Here is a 24,259-nt window from a genome sequence, read left to right as displayed (position 1 = left end):
ATCAATGTCTTTATAATGATGGGTAGTTTACATGAATAGGTTTTAGTAATATTGCCACATCCTACAGCACTCTACACAAAGAAATAACATGTGTTTTATAAAGATGTGGAGAAAACTGTGACTGAATAGTAAAATAACATGCAGTTCCCACTAATTGTGGTGGTATTGCTGAGCAACAGGGTAATTTTGAGTTCCTCCCTGTTTCCCAGGCAGGATGCAATGTGTCGCCATTGTACAACCTGTACAATCCTTTTCTGAGGACCCCCATTGTGATGGATGTGGGCACAGAAATAAGAGCTGTAGGAAGCTTAATGATAAAGTTAACAATTCAGTCTTCGTGATTTTCATCTGGATATATGTATATGTATCTTTGCTTAAGTGGTACATGTCCATTTATTGATCTTATTAAGACCTCTTCACATTGTCTGGAAAGAGGTCTTTCCACTCCCCTGACAGCTGCCTCCCACCCCTGGCATTTCTCTACTATTACTTCAATTGCTTTCTGAAAATTGTCCTCCATTTCTGTGGTCACTTCTCTCTCCATCTCACTTTATGGCTTTATTCTTGACAGATAAACTTTGGACATCTGACACTTCTCAGCTCTCCTCTATCTTTGTCCCCATTGCTCCTGATCAACCTTAATCTTTTATTATTAAAACACTCCTTTACCCCAGTCCATTCAAAATGTGCATTGGGTTTGATTCAGATCTGTAGTCAAATACATTTTCCAGGTCCCTGCAATGATACCTATTACAATGAGTCTAAATGGCATGTGACATAGGGTCAATGAGTAATTTTCAAAGCCTTTGAAAGCTGGTTCTTAGTTCTTCTTTTAATTTAACTTCATACTGGCTTTTGAGACTAATCAAGTATCTGACTCAATTTCATACTGCACTTTATTGAGCATGTATAGATCCTCAACAGATCAAAGAAGCAGAGATAATCAGAAAAGGAGCTCCACGCAGCTCAGTACTACTGCAGTGCCCCAGATCTGAAGCTGTGTGGCAGGCACATCCAGAAGCTTTTAGCAGGGGCAGATTTATCTAAGAGCAGTCTGATGTTAAATTCAGTTCTATAGCTGGGTCTCACAGATCTCAGTGGGAACTGCTGCCAAGAATGAGAAGTTATGTATCTTTTTATAGATTTCAACTACAATTTCTGCCACAGCACTCCATGTAATGTATTTCTCTATACAATCACTTCCCTTGTAGTAATTTCTGAATTATGTATCTTCATGCAACAGGAGGGAACATTTGCCAGCACTACCTGTCAGATTACAGGCCTTAACTTCTTCCTTCCCTATCCTGCTTGTTACATTTCCAGTGCTCTTGAAAGAACAGCACAGCCAATATGCCAGCATTTAGTGAGAATGTCATGCATAAAGAGAACCTGCAACTCATTTTTCTGTGAGTGAATTACTATCACCCCATAATAACTATTTTCTCCACAGATAAAGATACAACTTGGACGACAGATCTGTCAACAAATGTCCGCTACCAAATAAACTCTGAATCTGCTCTCACTTGGCACCAAGCAAGGAAGAGCTGTCAGCAACAAAATGCAGAATTATTGAGTATCACAGACATTCATGAACAAACATACCTTAAAGGTAAGGAAATTAAAGCAAACCCTGACATTCAGGATCTTTTCAGTCTATCATAACAGCTAAGGACTACCTGGTACAGTTTTGGCTAATATCTATGGGCCTAAATATACAAAAGTAAGTAAAATAATCTTTTAGAAATTGCAAATTCATATCAAAATCACTGTCAAGTTTAAACAAAATTCGGAGTATTCCAGCATCCTGCTAGTGTAGCAGTTTGACTTTTGATTTAGAAATGTTATCTTATTTTAAAATAATATTTTCTTTAAAAAAAAAATATTTTCTCTCTCTCTTTTTTTTTTTTAAAAAAAAAAGAATAAAAGCTTTTATAAAATGTAAATTATTTTTTTCATCAAAAGTAAACTTAAAAATTTTGAAAATAAGAGAAATGGCATATATTTATGCAAAAAGAAATATATGTTTTTTGTCAAATGTAGCTTGGCACCTGTTATTTTTTTAATTCATTTGACAAACTGAAAAATATCAGTTGTTCATACATCCCATAACATGTCTCTACTCACCCGTGTATTTCTGGAGGAATTGCATGGAAGAAAGTCTCAGTTGTTATTCTAATGATGAATTTAAATTATAAGACTTTTGCTTGTGAGTTTACACTTACACTGCACCAATATTTCCACTTGAAAGTCTCCAATCTTGTAAAGTGTTTGGGCTATTCTACCAAAACACTTTAATTCTGAATTTACTCTGTGGCAGCTCATTTTGCAATAGGTGATTGAAAGAGTAAGAGAGTGTTGTTGTTTGCATTTTACATTGATCAAAGCTTTGGAATATTTCAATTTGTCAGATATCATAATATCTAAAGACATTTGTAAGTAGATTTTTAAGCATTGCAAGTCTTCTTAGAAATATTATTTGTAACTAATAATGACTAATATTATTTGCTATTAAAAAGTGATTTTTAAATCTTCCTTTGGTTACTTAGAATTAACAGAAAGTACAGATTCTATGCTATGGATTGGGCTCAATAGACTGGACTTGAAGAGTGGCTGGGAGTGGATTGGAGGCAGCCCTTTCCGGTATTTAAACTGGGCTCCAGGTAGCTGTAACTTTCCTTGATTTTGTATTTCTGAAGAGAAAAGATACATACCTCAAATACTTCTTAAAATTTTATTCTCAGTTTACATGAGCATGAGAAAAAGTAGAATGTTAACATTAAGCCACCAAACCAACATGGATATTAGCTTTTCTTGTGTTAGCTTTAGAAAAGGTTTTGTCTGTAGTTTTCTACAGCTTTTTGTGTGCCAGTAGAAATCAGAAAATTCTATGTATTGCAAAAGATTTTTAGGCCTGAGAATAATAATACAACCCCCATAAACACATATTCTCCCATTTCTGGTCTCTAGCAACAATATTAATTTAATATATTTTAGTATAGTTATAGTTAGTATACTAGTATAGTTATAATTTATTATTTATATTACTAGCAGTATTACCAGCAAGTTATAATAAAAGTCAGAAGAATGAGTTACCTGTTCACTACACCTAAATGATGATATATTAGACATCACGGAGGCATTCCCACTACCACAGTTGTTGTTGAAGGTGAAATCTTGATCTTTGGGGATGTCACTTCTAGCAGGAGTAATTATTCCTGTGCATTTTAGGGCTTTGAGTTTTAATTAGATTTAAAAAAAATTTATTTTTTTTTTTTTTTTTTTTTTTTTTTTGTACATTTACCAAAGGAAGTCCCTCTCCAGAATCTGGAAAACTCTGTGTGGTTTTGAATCCTGAAAGAAAAGCTAAATGGCAAAATTGGGAATGTGATCAGAAACTTGGCTACATTTGTAAGAAAATAAACATTACCTTGGTACCCTCAGGTATGTTGATAATTAAAAATAGAAGCCATTATCTGAATTGCTTGGTATTCCTAATGGCAGAGAGAAAATTAGAAATATGAACTAATTTTAACCAGTACTGTTTTTTTTTTTTTTTTTTTTTTACAACCTTTGCACCCTTTCTAGGCTGCTCTCCAGTCCACAACACACAGAATGAAAGAGTCAGGTCTCCTCTTTGAATACACACAGTACTGAGTATGAAAAAGGAGAATAAACCAAAAATTATTTTGAGAAGAGGGAAGTTAGTAAATATCTTTAAAGGAAGAAAAATGGACACATTGCAAAGATAAAAGATATTTTAAGTGAATAAGTATTTTGTTGTTGGTGTTTCCATTTGTATATATCTAGCTGCAAATTTGTCCAGATGATTTTCACTCTACCAACATACTTAATCTTTTAGAAACTTCTGTAAGCAGTCTGTTAAGTGCAGATGATGATTTCTGACTTCCCTTAACTGATAAATAGCTACTAAGTAATGCAGAAGGTATTAAAATTTATACATTAGTCTATTTTATACACATTTGACTATATAATAACTCTAGAAATTGTGTTAATTAATATCTGTATTAAAATCTTCTAAAAATTTTCCTTGCTGAAGATGCCATCATGGCATGTGTTTAATGTTTTCCATCCATCATTTCACTATAACAAGATTCTCCAAAGAAATTGGAGAATTTCTCTTAGTTTAGAGCTTTTACAGAGAATGAGTGAAATAATTTCCAGCTTCATGTCTTTTGGATAGCATTTGAAGTCCTCTAACACACTGATGTTTATTTCTAGGTGATACTGGGTTTATTACTTGCCCAGATGAATGGGTACCATATGTAGATCACTGTTACAAGATCTTCAGGGAGACCAAAGAATGGCAACAAGCTTTGACCTCCTGTCAAAAGGAAGGGAGTCACCTGGCCAGTATCCGAAGCCTTGAAGAGCACAGCTTTATAGTGTCTGGGCTTGGGTACAGTGAGTGTTTCCAGGTTTATATTTGCTTGCTTGTTTGTTTTGTTTTGTTTGTTTTGTTTGCATGGAAGAAGTATCAGCTACCTCAAATGAAGTGTAGAAATTGTAATAACATGAAATATTGCAGCCAAAGACATGCAAGGACACATAAATCCACTAGTGTAAGCGCAGTACTATCCTTTCTGCTTCAAAACTGATGCCTTCCTCTATGCAGCAACTTGCAGACTTACTCAACAGTCCTGATGTGTTTTGCCTTGCACTGGTGCAGGGGGCCAGTCACTCAAGTAAGATGCTTTCTCAGTGAAGTATTGTGAAATATAACTGCAAATCTGAAAAATGTTTTCTATGGAAAAGCAACACATGTACTGCTTTCAGCACATTTGGGGAATTTACTGTGTGTCTCTAAATCATTTGCTGTGCTTTGCTGGTCACCCAGCACCAAGATCAAGAGTCTCTGCAGAAGCAATGGAAGGAACCTACTGAAGAAAAGTTCTGGAATTTGCCAGAAGAAAAAGAGCAGCAGAGCTAGCCAAGGGGGTTTCCAGGCAGACAGCTGTGAAATTGCTTGGGCTTCTTGAAGAAACCTACTTAGATGACTGGATCTAACATCATGATCTCACCATGGCATGTTTTAATAATACTGACAGAAATGTGAAGTGTCTGTAGACACCTTGCTACGTTTTGTCCCGTCAACTCTTTTGCTTTTTCCTGTGCATAGAGGTAGTGAAAGCCCTAATTAACAATATGGAAAGTGCAAAATAGTCAAGACAGAAAATTTTCATTTTTCATCAAAAGTAACTTATCTGCTTAGTGTCCAACCATCCTCACAACCAGCTCCTACAGTGAGATATTTTTGCTTTTGTTTACCTTTTGGTTCTGGTATCATTCCTCAGTTTAATTATTACTGAGAAAATTGTGAATTTTAATATTACTGAGAAAACTGTGAATATCCTTCCAGATATTTTTTCTATTTTTTTCTGAATGCTGCCTAAATTTACCATTCATTTTTCTCACTTTCCTTTAATTTAGAATGCCTAGAGCCATTGGATCTTACACTGATTTAGGCCAGAAGGGACCCTGAAGGTCATATGGTCTGGCCCCAGCTTGCATGGCTAGCTTCAAAGTTAGATCCAGTTGCTAACATCCTTTAACTGCTGAGTTTTGAGTAGTATCAGAGATTTAATTTGTTGCCTAAAATATGACCTAGGCCTTGGGGGATGGACTTAGGGGGGGTTATCTGCTTTTCTTCTTCTTCTTCTTCTTCTTCTATTTTTTTTTTTTTCTTGAAAGACAATTGAAATACTTATATTCCAAGTTAGATCAAAACAATATTTTAAAATCTGACCAGTGCAATAGAACCTGAAAACTAACTATTCACACAGTTCCACCATATCACCATTGTACATCAGCACCAGTCTGGTATTATTTATTTATTTATCTATTTATTTAGTTATTTATTTTAATTCAATCCATGGATTATTAGATAATCCTGCGTAGACTCAGGGATTAGACTTGATGATCTGTGTGGATCCCTTCCAACTCAGGATATTCGTTGATTCTATTATTTCATTATATCTTATTTTTGCAACACACTGAATGCACTGTATTTATTGTAATATATGTGTGAAAAAAATAACATTTAAAATGATCATGTAACCAACTAAATAATGTTATCTTTGATAAATTAAGGGATTATGTGTTCTAGAGCTTGAGGTTGCTGAGAAAGGGATGCAGCACTGTAAGAGGTCTTTTCTAGTTCTGTTTCCATGTTTTAGAGCCGACAGACAAGCTCTGGATTGGGCTGAATGACCATAAGGTTCAGATGTATTTTGAATGGAGTGATGGTACACCAGTGACATACACAAAATGGCACCTGGGAGAGCCATCCAGCACCAACAACAGACCAGAAGATTGTGTTCTGATCAAGGGCCAGGTAACATTATTCATCATGGATCTGACTTTAACATTGAAACTAAATTCTTAGCAAAAGAATAATGTGTCCTGCTATTTCATCAACTATTTAGGGCCAGGAAAAAGTATGGGAGGAGAAAAGATGAGACTAAAACAGGACCATTCATTTAATTAAATAAATAAATTAATTAATAAAACAAAAACATTGCTGCATTGATGAAGAATTTTTCTCTTCAAGTTCATCTAAAAGTCACCACTGAAACTGGGGCCAGAAGGCAGGTCTTTGAATGTCATTTGGATACATTCTCCTCTTCCTTTTCTTCTGGTGGCAATGGTGTAATGTGGGGATCTCTGCAGCTGCCTTTGTGTCTGCTTGTTTGCCTGTCCCTGTGTGGCACAACTGCCTGTACCTGCCCCTGCAGAACAGGTGGGGGATCAGCTCCAGCTGAAAAGAGGCCAGGAAACCCAGCACCCTAATTCCTACTCATCACTACTGGCTAAAGCAGTACTACCATAGACCACTCTGCCATTTCACTGAGTGTGAGAGGATTTATTTTTGTTATCAGCTTGGGGGACGGCATAGGGTAAAGAGTATGTTTCTGTTTCAGAATGAAAGGAGAAAGAAAATTCAATTCAATTTATTTAGGTTATCCATCTCAATCTCATTTCTATTTCTTTCTTTTTCCTGCCTCATAGGATGGCTACTGGGCAGACTATGTCTGTGAGAAGAAAGCTGGTTACATTTGTAAAAGAAAACCTGCATCACAAATAGCTGGAGAAAAGGAAAGTATGGATGTAGGTTGCAAAAAAGTAAGAATATAAGACCGGAACATTAATTTTTCAGTTCAAATAAGGCCCTTGTCTGAGAATCATCTAGAAATATTTGAATTTGCATCATTTATATATAGAAACATTTTTTGTTATTTATTATGGAATTTATTTCTCTCTTAATGTTACTATAAACTTTATTAAGCTATTTACAGAAGCCATTTAGAAGGAATCTAATTTGACTGCAAAATTTTGCTAATTCATAGTACTTATGATTATTCTGCTTCATTCACTTCAAAATAGTATAGCTCACTTAATACATGACACCACAATTATTTAAAACTCATAAGGAGATCCTATAATCATATTACAGGGCTGGAGACGATATGGGACCTACTGTTATTTTATTGGACATGTACCAGCAACATTTTCAGAGGCAAACAGCACTTGTGAAGGAGAAAAAGGTTACTTAGCCACAGTTGAAAGTAGGTATGATAATCACTTTTCTTTGTCTTATGATAATCACTTTTCTTTGTCTTTTGAATAGGTAAAGGTTGTATGTTCCTAAATTACTCAAGGAACTACTTCACAGTTCTCACACAAGGACAGACAGTAAATTACCAAGTTAGAGATGAAGTCTGCAGTTGAATAAAATAATCCAAAATAATTCTTTTTTTTTTTTTTTTTTTTTTTTTTTCTCTCCTGTTGTTGATTTATGTAGTGCCAGAATGCCCTTGTAAGGCCCTCCCCCTAATCCGAAGCAAAGAAAAGGGGGATAGGATTCATCATCAGATCAGACAATTAGAATTTGGATAAGGGCTTTTGTTTCCACTTGTGTTACTGTGATCTTCCTTGCAGGTATGAACAAGCCTATTTGATCAGCCTTGTCGGGCTGAGGCCTGAGAAATATTTCTGGCTCGGTCTCTCTGACATGGAGGACCAAGGCTCCTTCAAGTGGACCAACGGTGAAGATGTCTCCTTTGCACACTGGGATGCAGGAATGCCTGGTAGGTGCTGTGACTGTTGATGGCGGACGCACTCTGACCTCACAGTCCCTATTCAGGTTGGCATTGGCAACATCCACTGAATTTTATCATTTACCTTTTAAGTATATTTCAAAGGAACTGGAAGTTCCCAAAATCCAACTTTTAATTTCAAATGAATAATTTGCATAGCAGTTTTATATCTGGACATCTGATATACTTAAGTTTAACTTTTTGGCTCATCTTCACAAAGACAACCATTACCAGAATCTTGAAAACTGCCTGCTTTCTGATAAACAGGCTACAAGCAGTTCCTGACACCATTCTGCAGTCATAAGAAAGAGCAGAACAATTGTAGTAAGATTTTAAAGTTAGAATTACAAAATCACAGTATCAAAAATGATCATACCATATATTTTTACTTGTGATGCTAAGAAAACTGCACTCACATCACCATACTGAAACTGTCTTTCAGCTAATCTGCCCTGACAGAAGACAGCTCTTAAATGAATATAAAATTTGGTTAAAAGACAGGGAATGCAAAAGGCTAGAACTAATGTCTAATTTCTATAGGGAAAGAGTGCTCACCAACAGAGTTCTGTAATGATCTGTGTCAAAGCCAAATATGCAATTGTATAAGCTCCTTGTGTGCATGTGACTGCATCTTGTGTGGTGTGTGCACTTATGAAAAGCACTAGTAACTGAGGTTATACTACCTGTTAAAATTATGCTTAATGTAAGTAGGAATGAGGTCCTCACTTGCAAACAAATGTTTTACCTATTAAAATAAATTATTGTCTACCCATATAATTCATTATGAAGGATATTAAAAAAAAGTAAAAAAAAAAAAAAAAAAAAGCAGAATCTTCAAGTAAGAATTAAACAAGTTAGACTGTATAAGATAGCCAAAGTTTTTTATTTATTTATTTTTATTTTTATTTCTCATAAAGGAAGTAAGCCAGGATGTGTTGCCATGAGAACTGGAACTCGAGCTGGATTGTGGGATGTTCTTGACTGTGAGACAAAGCAAAAATATATCTGTAAACAGTGGGCATATGGTGCAACTGCCCCACCTATTCCAACTACTGCTCCAGTACACACATGTCCTGAAGGCTGGGTGTCAAGCAAAAATAGTAATTCCTGTTTTAAAGTAAGTGCTTAAATAGTAAAAAGAAGACAGGCTTTGAAATGTTGGGTTTGGGGAGAAAAACAACAAACAGACACAAAGAATGGAAGGACAAAAGGACATTTGGCAATATTTGCTTTCAGTGAAGGGGGTCTACAAGAAAGCTGGAGGGTGATACTTTACTAGGGAGTGTAGTGACAAGACAAGGGGGGAATGGCTTTAAACTAAAGGAGGGTAAATTTAGATTAGATATTCAGAATAAATTCTTCTCTATAAGGGTGGTGAGACACTGGCACAGGTTGCCCAGAGAAGCTGTGAATGCCCCATCAGTGGAAGTGTTCAAGACCAGGCTGGATGGAGCTTTGAGAAGCCTGCTCTGGAGGGATGTGTCCCTACCCATGGCAGGGGGGTTGGAAGTAGATAATCTTTAAAGTCTCTTCTAACTTAAATCATTTTATGATTCTATGAATGTCTGAGAAAAGAACAAGGCCAAAAAAAGAAAAAAATAATAATCTTCAGGAATCATCTGTAAGGGGGAAGAAACTGGGGAAGGAAGATGATATTTAAGGAACTGGACACAAGGGGAGGAAGAAAGACATGGGAAAGAAAATCAGGAAGTTTGTGCCCTAGGGATAGAATAAACTGAAGTAGAAAATGGAAGAAGTGGAATAAATATTGAGTCCCTAGGAAACAAACAAACAAACAAACAAACAAAAAACATATGGAAAAGATAAAAAAGAACAAAGACAAAACAACATAATATTTGCAACATTATTAAGACAACCATGTTGAGAGTTTTTATTAAATAGTAATAGCAGCAAAATTTGGCTGTCAGTGTGGCTCTTTATATCAGCTGTGGTCACTAGGTTGTGCAAAAACCCCATATTTACCCAAGGTATGTGAGAGCTCAGGGAATGAAGTAAAGAAACAATAATGTCCACCCACATGCAGCAAAATGCCTAAGACTTAACCTTGCTAAGAAAACCATGTTACCCCCAAAATAAAGGAAGATACATCACATGAAAGGCTAATCAACCAATTTTTATGAAGCTTATGAACATTTATTAGATAGTTGTAATAAAGCTACAGATAACTTGTACTTGAAGTACACTCAATTGCAACTATCAGGCATATGAAAGGACTTTGAACAACAAATGAGGATAGAGTGTAAATATAGATTTGGGATCCTGCTAAGTAAGTGTGAGTTGTTAGTATTTCTTATAAATTTATTTGAATTAATGAGGTCTTGTCTTTTAATTGTTGTTGGTTTTGTTATTATTTCCATTTCTTTCTTTCACTCAGTGAGAATGATATTTACTTGGTCTCCTTTACCCCCATATCATCATTTTTAGCTTTGGTCAAACTCGTGCTTATTCTCTTTTAAACTACCAAACTGTTAGATATCATACTGCAAATGCAAAGTGAGACATGTACACTATGAGGTCAAACTTTTTCCTGTGTCTTCAGACTCCTCCATCCTGCCTTGGCCACAACTAAGTTCCTTTCCCTCCCTTTGGAGGGTGGCCTGGGCCCTCCTACAAGCAAAACAAGTTAAAGGGAATTGTCTTCCCTTCTAGCAACTCCTTGCCATTGTTTTTCACTCTATGGCAACTAATTAGACCACTCTAATGCAAAACCTTCATGAACAGCATAATCCATGCTATTTCTCATGTGGGCTAAGACTTGGCTTGTATATTTGAGGAAGAGTACATTACTTCATTTTTTTTTATTTTATGTGTATTATACATAATGTGTATTACATTACATGTTATTTATATATGTGTACATCTCTATTATACATTTTATATATAGAACATGTTTTAAAGTAATTTCTCTCCAGAGCTTTTGCCGATCACATATTAGAAAGAAATCCTGGCTTGAAGCTCGAGATTTTTGTAGACAAATGGGAGGGGATCTGGTGACCATTAACTCTGAGGAGGAGAAACAAATGTTATCAAGAGCAAAAATGTGAGTATCTGTTGTGTGTTTATCTTACCAGGCCTAAAAAAACATTTAATATGAACTATTATAAACACTCTTAAATGATTTCTGAAACAGACTCTTCAAAAGCCAAAAACACTGTGATACGCTTGAAATTTTATCTACTCGTTAGTATGAACTGTTTCATGAAAAAGGAGTTGTTTATATCCAAGGGAATTGAAAAATCTGTATCGTGCCTAATAGATATCATTTAGGAATATATGAAATTGTGGGGGCTGGTATTTTTAGCAGGATAGAAAATATGACCAATATATTTACTTTCGTCTCACCTTGACATAGTCAAAGCTGAGACCATTTTCAAGAGGAACAGCCTCTTTGAATCAGTGAAGGCTTTTCCTTTCCTAAGAAAACTGAACACAAAAACAATAGAACCAATAATTTTGATAAATAAGCCATTGGCACTGAACAAGTGTACAGTGGCTTCTCATATGGCAATTAACAGTGCTAAAATGTGAACTGTTCTTACAGCTCCATAGTTAGGGTATTGATGATTAGTTAGGGACTTTCTGATCTTTAACATCTTTACCAACCTAAATGATTCTATGATTCTATTATCTTTGTTCAAGAAACATCCATCGTCTAAAGTATGCAACAATTACTAACATGTTTTAAAAGACCTTAGTTACATTTCCAAGTTAATACAACAGTCTTTGCAGAGCTCATGATGCCAGAGCTAACTTCTGGCAATTTGGTGCTCTGCTGATTACAGTTGTTGCACTAGTACATTTAAACTGGGGATACTGGTTCAGTGTAAGCTCTTGTACATTCCAGAAAAACTGTATCAAAGAGTAAAAGCAATAAAGCAAGTAAATAAGCAGATAAATAATATTTCCAGGGAGAATATATACATCTGTATGACCTTCATGAAAGCTAATAGGATAATTATTACAACTTCAGTGCACTTTGGAATGTGCTGTAGCAGCTTTCAAGATGTGTTCCTGGATGTTGATTGTTTTGGTATTTACACACTGTTCTGTCTTGTAATTTGTGTTAGAGATGGTCGCTGTTCATTTGAAAAAGATTGGATTGGTATATTTTCCTTGAATCCAGATGAAGGTTTTGCCTGGAGTGATGGCTCTCCAGTGAGTATTTTAATTTTTCATCAGATTTGTTTGCTTAAGAAGTCTTGGAGTTTGTACATGTGCTTTCTGGGTTTTTACTCCTCCTGTTGAAAGAGAACACTAATCCTGCAAACATTTATATGACAATATATATTATTCTTAATTCTTTATTTCAATGAATTTACCCAGTCACCTCTTGAGCCCATGTAAATATCCACAAATGTGTGAAATATTCCTGCAGAATTCCATTCCTCCGTGCACTCCTACTCCCTATTTCCTATTTTTGACCCAGACAAGGAACTTTCCTCTTACCTTGTAACGCATTTGTTTCCTTGCAAGTTTTTTTGAGATCTAGCCAAGAACTTTTTGAAAATCCCAAGCTTCTTATAACAAATGGATCACCCTTCCCATTTGGATGTCAGTTCCTTAAGGTAGCTCCACTAAGTTTGTAGGACAAGACTTCCCTGCTGAAAGCCACACTCCTGTCCTCGTAAAGGGAAGCCATGAATGCTGAATTGAGGCACAATATGGTCACAGCTGCCACATGGCTGTTGAACAATATCATTTTGAACCAGGTTACAGTTGAAGAAGTGCAAACTACTTTGTCTGCATAGGATTAGCGTGACCGTGTTGGGGTTAAATTCTGAGCTAGATGGAGTCCATTAGAAACTGTCCATTTGCCTGTTTTTATTCTGTCTGTGTCTAGAGCTTGAGGTGCAAACAAGAGAAAAAGCCCTCCATGTCAAGACAGCTTGATCTCCCAATCAGTGACATTGCCCCACTGTAAAAATTCTTACACCTATGGCTTCTCCTGTATATGTCCTAGTGAGAGATAGAATCTTTAAAATACCCTTGTTTCTTTTTACCAATGGAGAGTACACCTGCTGAAACAGATGAAAGTATATTTTGTTCTATAGGTTAGGTACACAGTCTTCAAAGATCATTCAAGAAATTCAGGAGGACGCAAATTCTGTGGTGTGCTGGATGGTTGGCCCAAACCTATGAAGTGGCTCCTTTTGGAATGTGAAGCACTTCATAACTGGATTTGTCAAATAAAAAAAGGTATTTTTATTCTTCTATTTAATCAGGAAGCTTAAATAATTTTTAAGTAGTTGTTTTCTAATGTAATTTGATGCAGAAAGGTACAAAATTTTGAAAACTGTACTTTTTCCAAATGCATGCCAAGATAATTATGTAGGATAATGTAGGCAAGGATTTTTCAGTGATATATGATCAGAGTAAATGAATTTATTTGTTGATGTATATTAGGATGTATTAATAACCCATATATTTGTGAGGGTTACATAGACTGCAAACATTTTATATATTAAGAACTTTTTGTCTGTATGCTTGTGATGTAGGAAGTAAGGAGTTGTGCATTCCTTACGACACTTTTTTTTTTTTATATATACTAACACAAGTTAAGCTTAAAAAATAAATTAATATTTGTACACCAAACATACTTTTGCTTTGAGATATAACTGGATTTACCACAAATCCATTAAAAGGGTTGAGAGAAGGTGATGAGAGATGGATGGAAGCAGAAGGCTTTGTCTTACCTTCCTGCAGCGCTCCAGCCCTGATGCTGAGCTTCTTGGGACTGGCTGAGACCCTGCCCCATTTTTCATAGGGTGGGTGGCTGAAGAGTCAGACATGCCATGTCACTTATCATGCAGCCCAGGTGGCCATGGAGGACAGTCAGGAGCTGCTGCACAGTAGTGGAGATTGCAAGTTTCCTGTCTGACATCCACCAAAACTTTGGAAAGTATTGAAACATTTGTCTGGGATATTAAGTTTGTCTGGGATATTTTGATTCTGCCAGATCACTTTTTTTTTTTTTTTTTTTTTTTTTTTTTCTCCAAAGGAAAATGTTCCAGTAGAAAATTTTCTGCTCTTTTTTTTTGTTGTCTGAATCCATTTAATGAAAAAAAACTGTTCAGTATCACAGTTGAGTTGGTATGTTTGGCAGTTGTCACTGAAGCTAGCCACAGCTCTAACAATACCATTAAGGAAAATTGATGAAACAGGTCTGGAAGCAGTGCTCCAAGCTCTCTTTTACAATTATTCAGGAGATATCTGTTTCTGGGAAAGGAATGATTCAAAACAGTGGCATTTCTTTTTCCAACCAGAAGCAGAAACAACTTGCAGTCAGTATATAAAGTCATATTTCTTTTTGCTTATGAGTATTAGGGACTGAAAGAATATTAGAAAGAGTTGAAGAAATCTAGTGGAAATTTTCTGCCTCTTGATGAGAAGATCTTTCTGGAAATTTATGATATGTCTACTGGGGTTTCACTAAAGGGCTACAAAACTGAATTTTAAAGAGTTTCACATAAATCTACTGTGTCTTACAGACTGGAAGACTGATTTTCCTTTATATTTCTCTTCACATATGTGGTCTAAGCAAAGTTATGATTCTGCTGGAAAAAAAAGCACAGTTTATGATACAAAATCATAAGTAAATCATGACCATGCATATTTCATAATGTGTAGCTGAAATGTGTGACTAAGCCTGCTTCTTTTCTAGTCAGTGGCAAATGGGTACTTAATTCTGCTCTGTTCCTCACTTGGTTCCTTGCAGTCAATCAACAAAACATGCTATAGGGACATGTTATGCCTTCTGTTCTCTTGTTTTGCAGGAGTGATGCTAAAACCTGAACCGACTGACACATATGGTAGGTTTTGGCATACATTTATTCATCTTGTTAATTATTTTTTATCAAAACTGTTACTCTAAAATTAACTTTTATGTTCTGTTGATGAAGAATTTAAGGCTACTTTATTTGTCTTCCAGAATATAAAACCACTGTGGATGGATGGGTCATATATGAAGATAAACTTTACTACATCAGCGAAGAACAGGTCTCCATGGAAAAAGCCCAAGAGTTTTGCAGGATGAATTCTGCAGACTTGGCTGTTGTTAGTAGTAATAGTGAGAGGAGGTTCCTACAGAGAGCTCTGAAACAAAATGTAAGAATCAATATAAAGTAGAAATGCTTTTCATTTTTAAAGTAAAAATGCTTTTCCTTGCAAAATTTTAATTGCTTCAGAAATAGAGCCATCAGCATTTTTATTAGTGAATTCTAACTGAAATTGATGAATTCCCCCCTCTTCCTGCAAAATGTCCTTTGTTCCTGTGTAATTTGGTCTCTCCTGTTTGGCACCAGGCATGCTGAAGTGGTGAGGAAGAGCAGTGGAAAGAGTGAGGTGGTAAACCATGCTGGTTGGGGAAGAAGTTGGTTTCAGAGAGAACTGAAGTTGGCACTAGACAGTGCTGCAGCCACAGAGAAAAAACATGTACCAATCTCTGCCTCAAACTCTGCTTCCCTCTCCTCATCCTAAGGGTCCTCAGAGCTGCAGGACTCTGCTGCTCCAGCTGAAAAGCCGATGTCTGCCCCTGAGCATGTAAACACAACTGTGTTTAGCTGAAAGCACATGTCTATTGCTGATGACTTCAGTAATTAATAACATATGCATTTCTGCTTGTTTTATTTCAAATACTTTTTTTTTTTTTAATAAAAAAAATTAAAAAGTTGCTTTCTCTTTTAGGATCGTTACGGGAGTGAGTCAAGAGAATACTTCATTGGTTTAAAAGTGAGTCTGGATAAAAAGTTTAGGTAAGTTCAGATCATCACAGCAGCTCTTAACATGTAGAAACAAACAGTATTTTATGTAGCTGGAGGTACTAAATGTGTTGTTTTACAAGGACTGAAGGATGTACATAACATGTACAAAGCAGGATCCTAGAATAGTCTAAGACTCAGTAGCTTTTCTCAAAAAGAAAAATGAAAACAACATTTTTTCTTGAGTCGATACTTAGTCAAGAAAAGCTTGGCATCTCTACTCTCATGCTTTCTCAAGTCTGTTTCAAAGATTGGCCCCATAAACTAGAGGGATGTCCTTCTGTGCTGGATTTTATACCTACAAGCACACACACATACGCATGCACACACAAAATATGTTTGATTCTTCAGAGCTTATCCTTCATGTGCTTTTGATCTCTATACTGTAGCTCCAGAGAAACCCTCCAGAATTAGGAAGGACTGCATAATGAATTCAAAAGCTGCTTCTGATTGAGGTTTTCAGTCTCAGGTAGTCTCTGCATACTCCCACCCCAGGAGGAATATTAGCAGAAGTTTACACTACAGTAAAATTAACAAGTATTTCCAAAAATCATCAACACACGTATAAACTTAAAATTTAGTAAAAGTTACTAAAGATCACAATACAGACAGTGCCTACCTTCCCATCTGCTAGTTAAGACACTTTTGGGAGGTGACAGACTGTGCTTTTAACTGACCTGAAGCAGGGTTAGAGGAATTTTTAGTTGAACCTTTCTATATTTTTCCTCCACTATGGAGGGTCTGTAAACCACTAACCCTGGAAAGAGTGGAAGAGAAGGACAAGATTATGAGTGACTTAGCCTGTGCCTGACTATGACTTCCTAAGTTAGGACACAAATCAGAGGAGAAGGGCTATTGCTTGGGTCCAATGAATATCTAATCTATTTAGATTTAAGGGCAACACCCTTCCATAGCAATTTATTAAGTAAAAAGCATGCAGGCCTAAAGAAAAAAAATAATTTTGATATTTCAGAAAGAGTGGTCTTAAAGCTGACTATGTATCTCTGAACACATGAATTAATTAACCTATTGAAATACTTCTCTTCAGAATAAAATAAAAGAAGAACATTTTTGTCCTTAATTTCCTCTATGGAAAAATCAGGAATTCTTAGACTGAGGAGCATAATAATATCTAGATGATGAAATGTGATCAATTAAGATAAATATATTTTTTTTAATATTCTCTCTATTATTTATTGTGGCTAACAGAATAATGTTTTCTGATATTAAATGATGACTGATCACTCCTGACTGTCAATGGAAAATATTCTTGGTGTTTTCTTCTGTTTTGCAACCAGCAATGTTTTACACAAACTTCGTCAAATTTGGATAATCAGGAAGGAGAAAAAAAATCTGTAACAGTCTTTCCAGTTTTAGTCACTTCCCATTAATGCTCTTGGACAGTGTCTTCATGGTGAGATGTTCCTTAGAATCTTAATCTAGTAACTGAAGTGTTTTAACTAATAACTATTTTTGTATCTTTTCTTTAAGCTGGGTAGATGGGACTCCAGTAACCTATGTGGCCTGGGCTCCTAATGAACCCAACTTTGCAAATAATGAGGAAAATTGTGTGGTAATGTTGTCAAAGCCAGGTAAGTAACAAGTCTAAATTATTAGATTTTACTTCTCTTCATTTGGATTATAACCGATGGTGTCAAACTTCTGCCTTTAGCTGCAATAGTCTTTTACAGCTGTTTTCAGCTGTTTCTGAAGAGGGACAAGCTAACAAGATGTGATAACAGGCATAAACTCCAGTCATGGAAAAGTCTATGTCTTTAGAAGGGGGAGACTTTAGCACCATGTGTAATTTAATGTGGGCATCTGTGTCTGCATTTATAAGATTGACATTACACATTATAGTGTTTTTTACTACTTCTCTAAGTAAAAACCTGATAGATGAGCAGAGCCTATCTTTACTCCTATGAACTTGAGAAAATATTTATGATTCAGCTATAGAAGAAAGGGAGTTGAAATTAAAAACCAATGAGTAAAAAATATCGAATATTTTATAACACACTCAAACATTATAATGTGCTCTCAGATTGATCCAGAATTTCTTATCTCATCCATTTTACATCTGTTTTCTTTTCAAATTTGCTTGCTGGTGTATTACCACTGCTGCCTGCAATGTAATGATGCCATGGCTTGAACAAATCATAAACAGGTGTAGACACTGTGGAAAGCCCTGGAAGAAGAGCAGCAGGGTCAGGCATTCAAATTAAGCTGAAAGCACTACAGCTGTTCTACAATGAGAACTTCAGCTGGCTCAGTTAGATCTGCAGGGCTTACTTTGCTCTCAGATCAAGCTTTAACCTGAGATATAAAATGCAGTAGATTGTGTTCTGATAAAAGAATATTCATCAGATCTTTACTTTTTTTTTTTTTCTCACAAACTAATAGTGCTGAGCAGCAAAAGTAATAGAATCACAAAATCATGGAATGGTTTGGGTTGGGAGGGACCTTAAAGATCACCCAGTTCCAATCCCCTGCCATAGGCAGGGACACCTCCCACCAGACCGGGTTGCACAAAGCCCCGTTCAGCCTGGCCTTGAGCATTTCCAGTGTTCCCCTAAAAGAGAGTCCCTCCCTGGCTTTTCTCTAGACTCCCTTTAGGTACTGAAAGGCTCCTATAAGGTCTCCCCAGAGCCTTCTCCAGGCTGAACAACACCAAATTCCTCAGCCTGTCTTCATAGGAGAGGTGCTCCAGCTCTTTGATCATCCTTATGGTCCATAAAGATCTTCTGTTTGTAAGCAGTAGCTGATTGTATAAATATAGCATGCATGTCTTTTAATCACTTTGGTGGTCTGAGAACCAGAGATTACCCTCTTACTCAAAATAGGGAGTGATATATTATTGTTACAAATGTTATAACATCTTGACTTGTTTACTCAATCTAACTGTTTTTTAGGTTTGTGGAATGATGTAAACTGTGGTTCCTCCAATAAATTTGTATGTGAAAAGCATAATAGCTCTATTAATTCAACGTTTGCTTCTCCATTGCCTCCTGGAGGATGTCCAGAAAGTTGGCTTCTCTTTAACAACAAGGTATGTCAACAAGCATCTTAAGTGAATTACGTATGACAGTGGGACTGAAAAAAAAGAACTGCAAAAAATATGTTTTTATGATTATGAAATAAATCTGCAGTGTAATTACCCAGTCAGTACATGCTGGGTAAACAGCTGGACTTTTCTGGAGGTAACTAGACATTTAACTTTGCAGAGGGATACAGTAAAATAGGTGTATGCTGAATAACTTTCAGAGAACAAAGCCTGTGCAAGCTTAAAATACATTGTTGCTGTTTAATACTTCTCTCCTGTGTAATGTATTTATGTTAGGAACTGAAGTTTATAATGGTTGGTCTCAAAAAAACAAAACAAAACAAAAACACAAAAACAACAACAGCAAAACTCTTCAGGTGGAGTGATTTAGAAAGAATGCATTTGAACAATCCTGTTGGCTTGTAAAGGAGTTCCCAAAACTGAGTTCAGAAACATGATGCCAAACTACAATTGTTTTTAAAGCGATTTCACATACAGTCCTCGTCTGAAAGTCCTCATTGCAGGAACGTAAGAATATGTACCAACTGGAGGTGAAACTCCATTTGCCAAGGGCTGTTTTATCTGGTGTACACACTCTGCACTGCACTTGCATCCTCAAAATGATGGGTCAACATATCAATGATATTTCACACAATTTGGCAGGATGAGCAGTTATAATCACAGCCAATGGAAGCAGGACAAGGAGCAGTGGAGATCGTTTTCTGCAGCTGTGTTACCCAAAGCCACATTTTCTTGAACTTAAATGATCCTTCTGTTACTGTAAGAAGCAGGCAGAAGAAAATGTGAAGCAGGTTTATAGACCTGATGTCATGATGATGAATTCAGATGATACTCAATTCATGGGTTGCACCTTGTGTGAAGAGAGGAGCCAAATATCTGCTTCAATAGACATATGTACTTTGTGCAAAGATCTTGCACACTATTAATTTAGCACTCTTGAAATGTGTCATTTATTTTAGCCCTGATTTCTTTTTCTGGAGAAATAGTGTCCTATAACTGGCTGATACTATTCATAAATAACAGTTTCCATATTGTTTGAGTAAATTGCTTGCTTTTTTTTTTTCCCCCCAGTGTTTCAAAATTTTTGCTTCCAATATAACAAGAAAACTTGTATGGCATGATGCACGAGATGTTTGTATTAATCTGGGAGGAAACCTGGCTACAGTACCAAATGAGCAAGTGCAAGGTACATATAGAGGCTTTACTGAAGCATGTTACCTCTCAAAGAAAAAAAAATTATTCATCTCCTACTAAGGAAAGTACTATTCTTTCCAAAATACATAAGCAAATTAACTGCTGAAAATGTCTTATTAGCCAGGTCAGTTTATGCTTGGTTTTAATTCTGAAGTGTGAAACAATAGCTAAATTATTACATGTAAGAAATAATGTGTGTTTCTAGTTCTTTCAGTTGCTCAGTTTTCATGAAACTTCCAGTCTGTTTTGAGTGTGGTTGCACAAATCTCTCAACCTGACATCTGTACTCTCTCTCTGTCTGTCTCACTGGCAAACTGGCAATATGATTTTCTGAAATGCTACTTGTGATATGTAGTAGGCAATAGGACATTTTCTAATTTGCTCCAGTGTCTTTTTTTTTTTTTTTTTTTTTTTGGCTATTTTTTCCAACCTTAATGCTTGTTTAGTGTAAGTTCCTACAGATGCTTTTCTAAAAGTTAGTTAAAAGCAGATGGGTTCTATATTGGGAAATGTTATCCTTTTAATATGGCTCCAGTTTCGAACTTGTCCACATCTTTTCATGCTTTGGGTGAGTCATGATGAGCTTTCCCTAATGACTTCTTTTTTTCCCTCTAGCTTTCCTCCACTATCATTTAAAGGATGCTACAACTAATGTTTGGATTGGGATGAATGATGTCAACAGAGAGTCCACATTTCTTTGGACAGATGGGAGCACTGTTTCCTATACCAATTGGGTTAGCGGTGCACCAGAAAAGACACAAACATACTTCAACTTTTATGACTATGGCTTGTTGACAGACAACACTGTAGAGGTACAGAAAAATTAAGTAACCTATGTATCTTAGGCAGCCAGATATTTTTTCTTAAGGGGAAGCTACAGCATCAATAACTAGATGTTGAAACAGGACCTTTTGCAAGCTGAATGGGGCTTAGCAAAGTACCTGATATCCGTTCCAAATATACCAAGAATATTTGGCAGAGATTCTGAAGAAGGACATTGAGCTTTTCATCTAAACTATAGTAAAATACCAATTCTGTAAAACAAGCCCAGAGAGGAATATATTAAACTCGTTCCCGCACAAACCACATTACCACTGACATTAAAGTTGCAGCACCAAGCAGAGAAAAGTTACAATAAACCAAAATTAAGGTTATTGTTGAAACATTTATTTGCCTACCTATGTTTACCATTTCTGGATAATATGATCCCACATAGTTTCATTAGTTTCTAATGGTACAGAAAGACATTTTCAACAAAAGGGAAATAATTCTGCTGAAATTAAATCTCCTTCCCAAAGGAAGGACATGCATAGTTTCTGCAGAAATAGTAGGCTACTGGTCACAGAAAGCTTATGACAACTGCCATCAGTTAGAGTTTTTATGATTAAAACTTGTTTAAGTCAGTATAGCAGAGAAACTTGGATATGCTCAAAAATGCTGAAAGATGGACAAGGCCGATCCTGAAATTTGGGGAGCCATCTGAAGGAAATCTTGAAGAAATTAAGAATAAGGAAATAAAGGGAAATGTTGGTTGTTCCCCAAAATACCTGATAATGTTATCTTGATAATGACTGCAAACAAATGAGTTCATGCTTTCTGCAAGATAGACTACTTCTCTTAAGCTAAATCCAGACTATTGTTTTTAGTAATAGTTCATATATTACTTTTTATACATGGATTTTTTTTTTTTAAGTAGCTGTACATAATTGTAAATTAGCATCGAGAAGACATATTGTGGTACCCTAATAACTTCTGTAGTTATTAAAGGATTCTTAATAAAACTAGTGGGACTGTTTTTATAGACGATTCTTTCAAACTTTGACTGGTATCAGTGAGAGCATAGTTCAAATTGGTTGTTAAAAAATACCAGGTCAAGCCAATTTGAACTTAGGCAAAATGAACTAATTATAAAGGTACTCAACACGCTCCTCTCTTCTTACCTCTCTTGTCTGTCATCAGGCTTGCATTAGGAATATAGGAGCACCTCACCACATCCTGTTTGCCTTTTCTAATGGCTGCATACATTGTCCTCTCTTTCAGACTGATTGTGTCTTCGTCATACAGTCAGATGGGAAATGGCGAGATGATAGCTGTGAAAACGAGAGAGGTTATATATGCCAAATGAATTCACGTGAGTTCTGTTTAACCCAGTCTCCTAAACGGGATAAGTAGCTCAATTAGACAAGCATAATATGAAATGCATGGAAAACCAATATGATTTTTTCTAGATTTGAGTCTCATTCTGAGTCTCTTAAGTTTTCTGAGCACCACCAGTCTTAAGAGAAGACTATTTTTAAAGTACATTTTGCACTGCAGATATTACTGGAGAGGAACCTCTATTTTAGGATTATATACCCAAGTCACAAATAATACTAGAGAATAATACTTGAAAACAGATTTCTTAGTGAAACTGAAGATTTTTGGCATCCTCTTTATGTGCAGTGTAAAACCATGGAGTTGCATATTCCTGTCTATCTCTGAGTAGAGCATGTAATATTCTTCTATGAATGTTGTATGAAGTCTATTAAAATGTACAGCCTCTTGGCCTTGTCTTAATTGTTGAAGAACATTTTACACCAAAACAAGTAATAAATGTTTATTCTCTTGCTATAGATTTGTAATCATTCAATTTGTGCCAGCACAGCCATGCAATAGGAATAGAGGAGCCAAAGCATGGGTAATAAAACAGTTTTACCTCACCTTTATCACTATTAGTAAAAACTAGCTGCCTCATTTCAATCAGCTTCTGCAGCTTGTTCACTCTCAATGTAGCTAACTTGTTTGTGAGAAACCCATCTCACTGCATAGCAAGTAAATTTTGCAAGAGTTTTAGAGAGGCATTTTTATCTCGTATAATCCCACATAAAACTGTTCTTTACACATCACTGACTCACAGGGTAGAAATAGACCCTGCTTGGCTCAAATGTGCAGAAAGTGTTCACCTTATGGACAGGCTAATGACTTAGAGAGAACAAGGAGTGGTGGTCAATTAACATCAAGTATCAAAGTCTCAAGTTGTGATAATAGAGAACTACAGTAAATGCCTTAAAATACTAGCCCTAAAACCAGTTACTCAGATATCCAGATTTAGTCAAAATATATAGAAATATAGGACCTGAAATATCCAATTTATGAGTCAGGCACCTAGCAAATATACTGCCTGCTTCACAGGATTTTAATCTGCTTTTTACGTTTACAATTTTGGTTTTAATTTTGTTGTTATTGTTGTTGTTTTTCATTTACAAATTGCTCGAGAGCTTAAATGAATGTTTTGAATTTTGGCTATTTTGCACTTTTTTTTTTTTTTTTTTTAATTCCTTGTATGTTAGATAGCCGTGGTATGTTTTAAATTAATGCATTCAATTTTCTCTCCATAGTTACCACACAATTTGAAGTACCAGCAACAAATCCATCCTCTGAATTTGCTCGTTATGGTGACAGTAGCTATTTAATCATCTCGTCTGAAATGCAATGGGAACAGGCTAGAAATAACTGTCAAGACAAACATGCAGAACTTGCCAGCATTTCAGATGCCTACATCCATTCCTTCCTGTGGATTCAGATGTTGAAATATGGAAAGCCTGTATGGATTGGTCTTAACAGCAACATGGTAAGTGCTGGACAGATGGGAAGTTCAGGTGCTTGATGAGCTCTCCTGCTTCTTATAGTCCTACTGGATGCCCATCTTGTAAAAATGCTGAAACAATCATCATGTTAATGGTTTCACCGTGTGTGTAATGATTGAATGTCTGAGTTTGACTGTTTACTGACAAATAATCTTTACTCATCAAATTGCTCACAGACTAAATTTAAATGAAGCAGATTAGAGGAGGTGAATTATTTTTACTTGCTTCTCTTGAGATGAGATTTTCTACATAACTTAAGATGGATTTATCTGATTTTCTTCCTGTGTTTTAGAAATTTGTGTTACTTCCAAAAAACCTTCCAAAATGTAATGTGTTGTTCAACACAGATCATATGTAGACTGCATGTAACTCGTACTTACAGCATTCAGTGACATTGTTTAGTACAGTGAACAGAGTTTTAAAAACAAACAGAGAAGGCAAAGGGCTTTAAAGGGCTTCCTCCCTTCCTCCCCCCCCCCCCCCCAA

General features: G+C 36.0%; 1 protein-coding gene across 1 annotated transcript in view; it reads left to right on the top strand.

The window, feature by feature from the left end:
- Window positions 1-24,259, top strand: part of LOC118161496 (macrophage mannose receptor 1-like) — a 34,986-nt gene that overhangs the window by 3,748 nt on the left and 6,979 nt on the right. The window contains exons 4-24 of the mRNA XM_035316927.1: window positions 1,451-1,609; window positions 2,547-2,660; window positions 3,307-3,441; window positions 4,240-4,422; window positions 6,195-6,352; window positions 7,027-7,140; window positions 7,472-7,587; window positions 7,957-8,105; window positions 9,032-9,231; window positions 11,048-11,175; window positions 12,203-12,290; window positions 13,187-13,331; window positions 14,909-14,944; window positions 15,064-15,239; window positions 15,819-15,886; window positions 17,384-17,484; window positions 18,802-18,938; window positions 20,025-20,139; window positions 20,763-20,959; window positions 22,188-22,278; window positions 23,525-23,757. Coding sequence (XP_035172818.1) covers window positions 1,451-1,609; window positions 2,547-2,660; window positions 3,307-3,441; window positions 4,240-4,422; window positions 6,195-6,352; window positions 7,027-7,140; window positions 7,472-7,587; window positions 7,957-8,105; window positions 9,032-9,231; window positions 11,048-11,175; window positions 12,203-12,290; window positions 13,187-13,331; window positions 14,909-14,944; window positions 15,064-15,239; window positions 15,819-15,886; window positions 17,384-17,484; window positions 18,802-18,938; window positions 20,025-20,139; window positions 20,763-20,959; window positions 22,188-22,278; window positions 23,525-23,757 — 2,843 coding nt within the window. The remainder of the gene's footprint in view (window positions 1-1,450; window positions 1,610-2,546; window positions 2,661-3,306; window positions 3,442-4,239; window positions 4,423-6,194; window positions 6,353-7,026; window positions 7,141-7,471; window positions 7,588-7,956; window positions 8,106-9,031; window positions 9,232-11,047; window positions 11,176-12,202; window positions 12,291-13,186; window positions 13,332-14,908; window positions 14,945-15,063; window positions 15,240-15,818; window positions 15,887-17,383; window positions 17,485-18,801; window positions 18,939-20,024; window positions 20,140-20,762; window positions 20,960-22,187; window positions 22,279-23,524; window positions 23,758-24,259) is intronic.

This window comes from Oxyura jamaicensis, chromosome 2, assembly GCF_011077185.1.
Source record: "Oxyura jamaicensis isolate SHBP4307 breed ruddy duck chromosome 2, BPBGC_Ojam_1.0, whole genome shotgun sequence".
NCBI classification, from domain to species: domain Eukaryota; kingdom Metazoa; phylum Chordata; class Aves; order Anseriformes; family Anatidae; genus Oxyura; species Oxyura jamaicensis.
The sequence above is the reverse complement of the archived record's forward strand: the minus strand, read 5'-3'. Positions and strand labels throughout refer to the sequence as shown.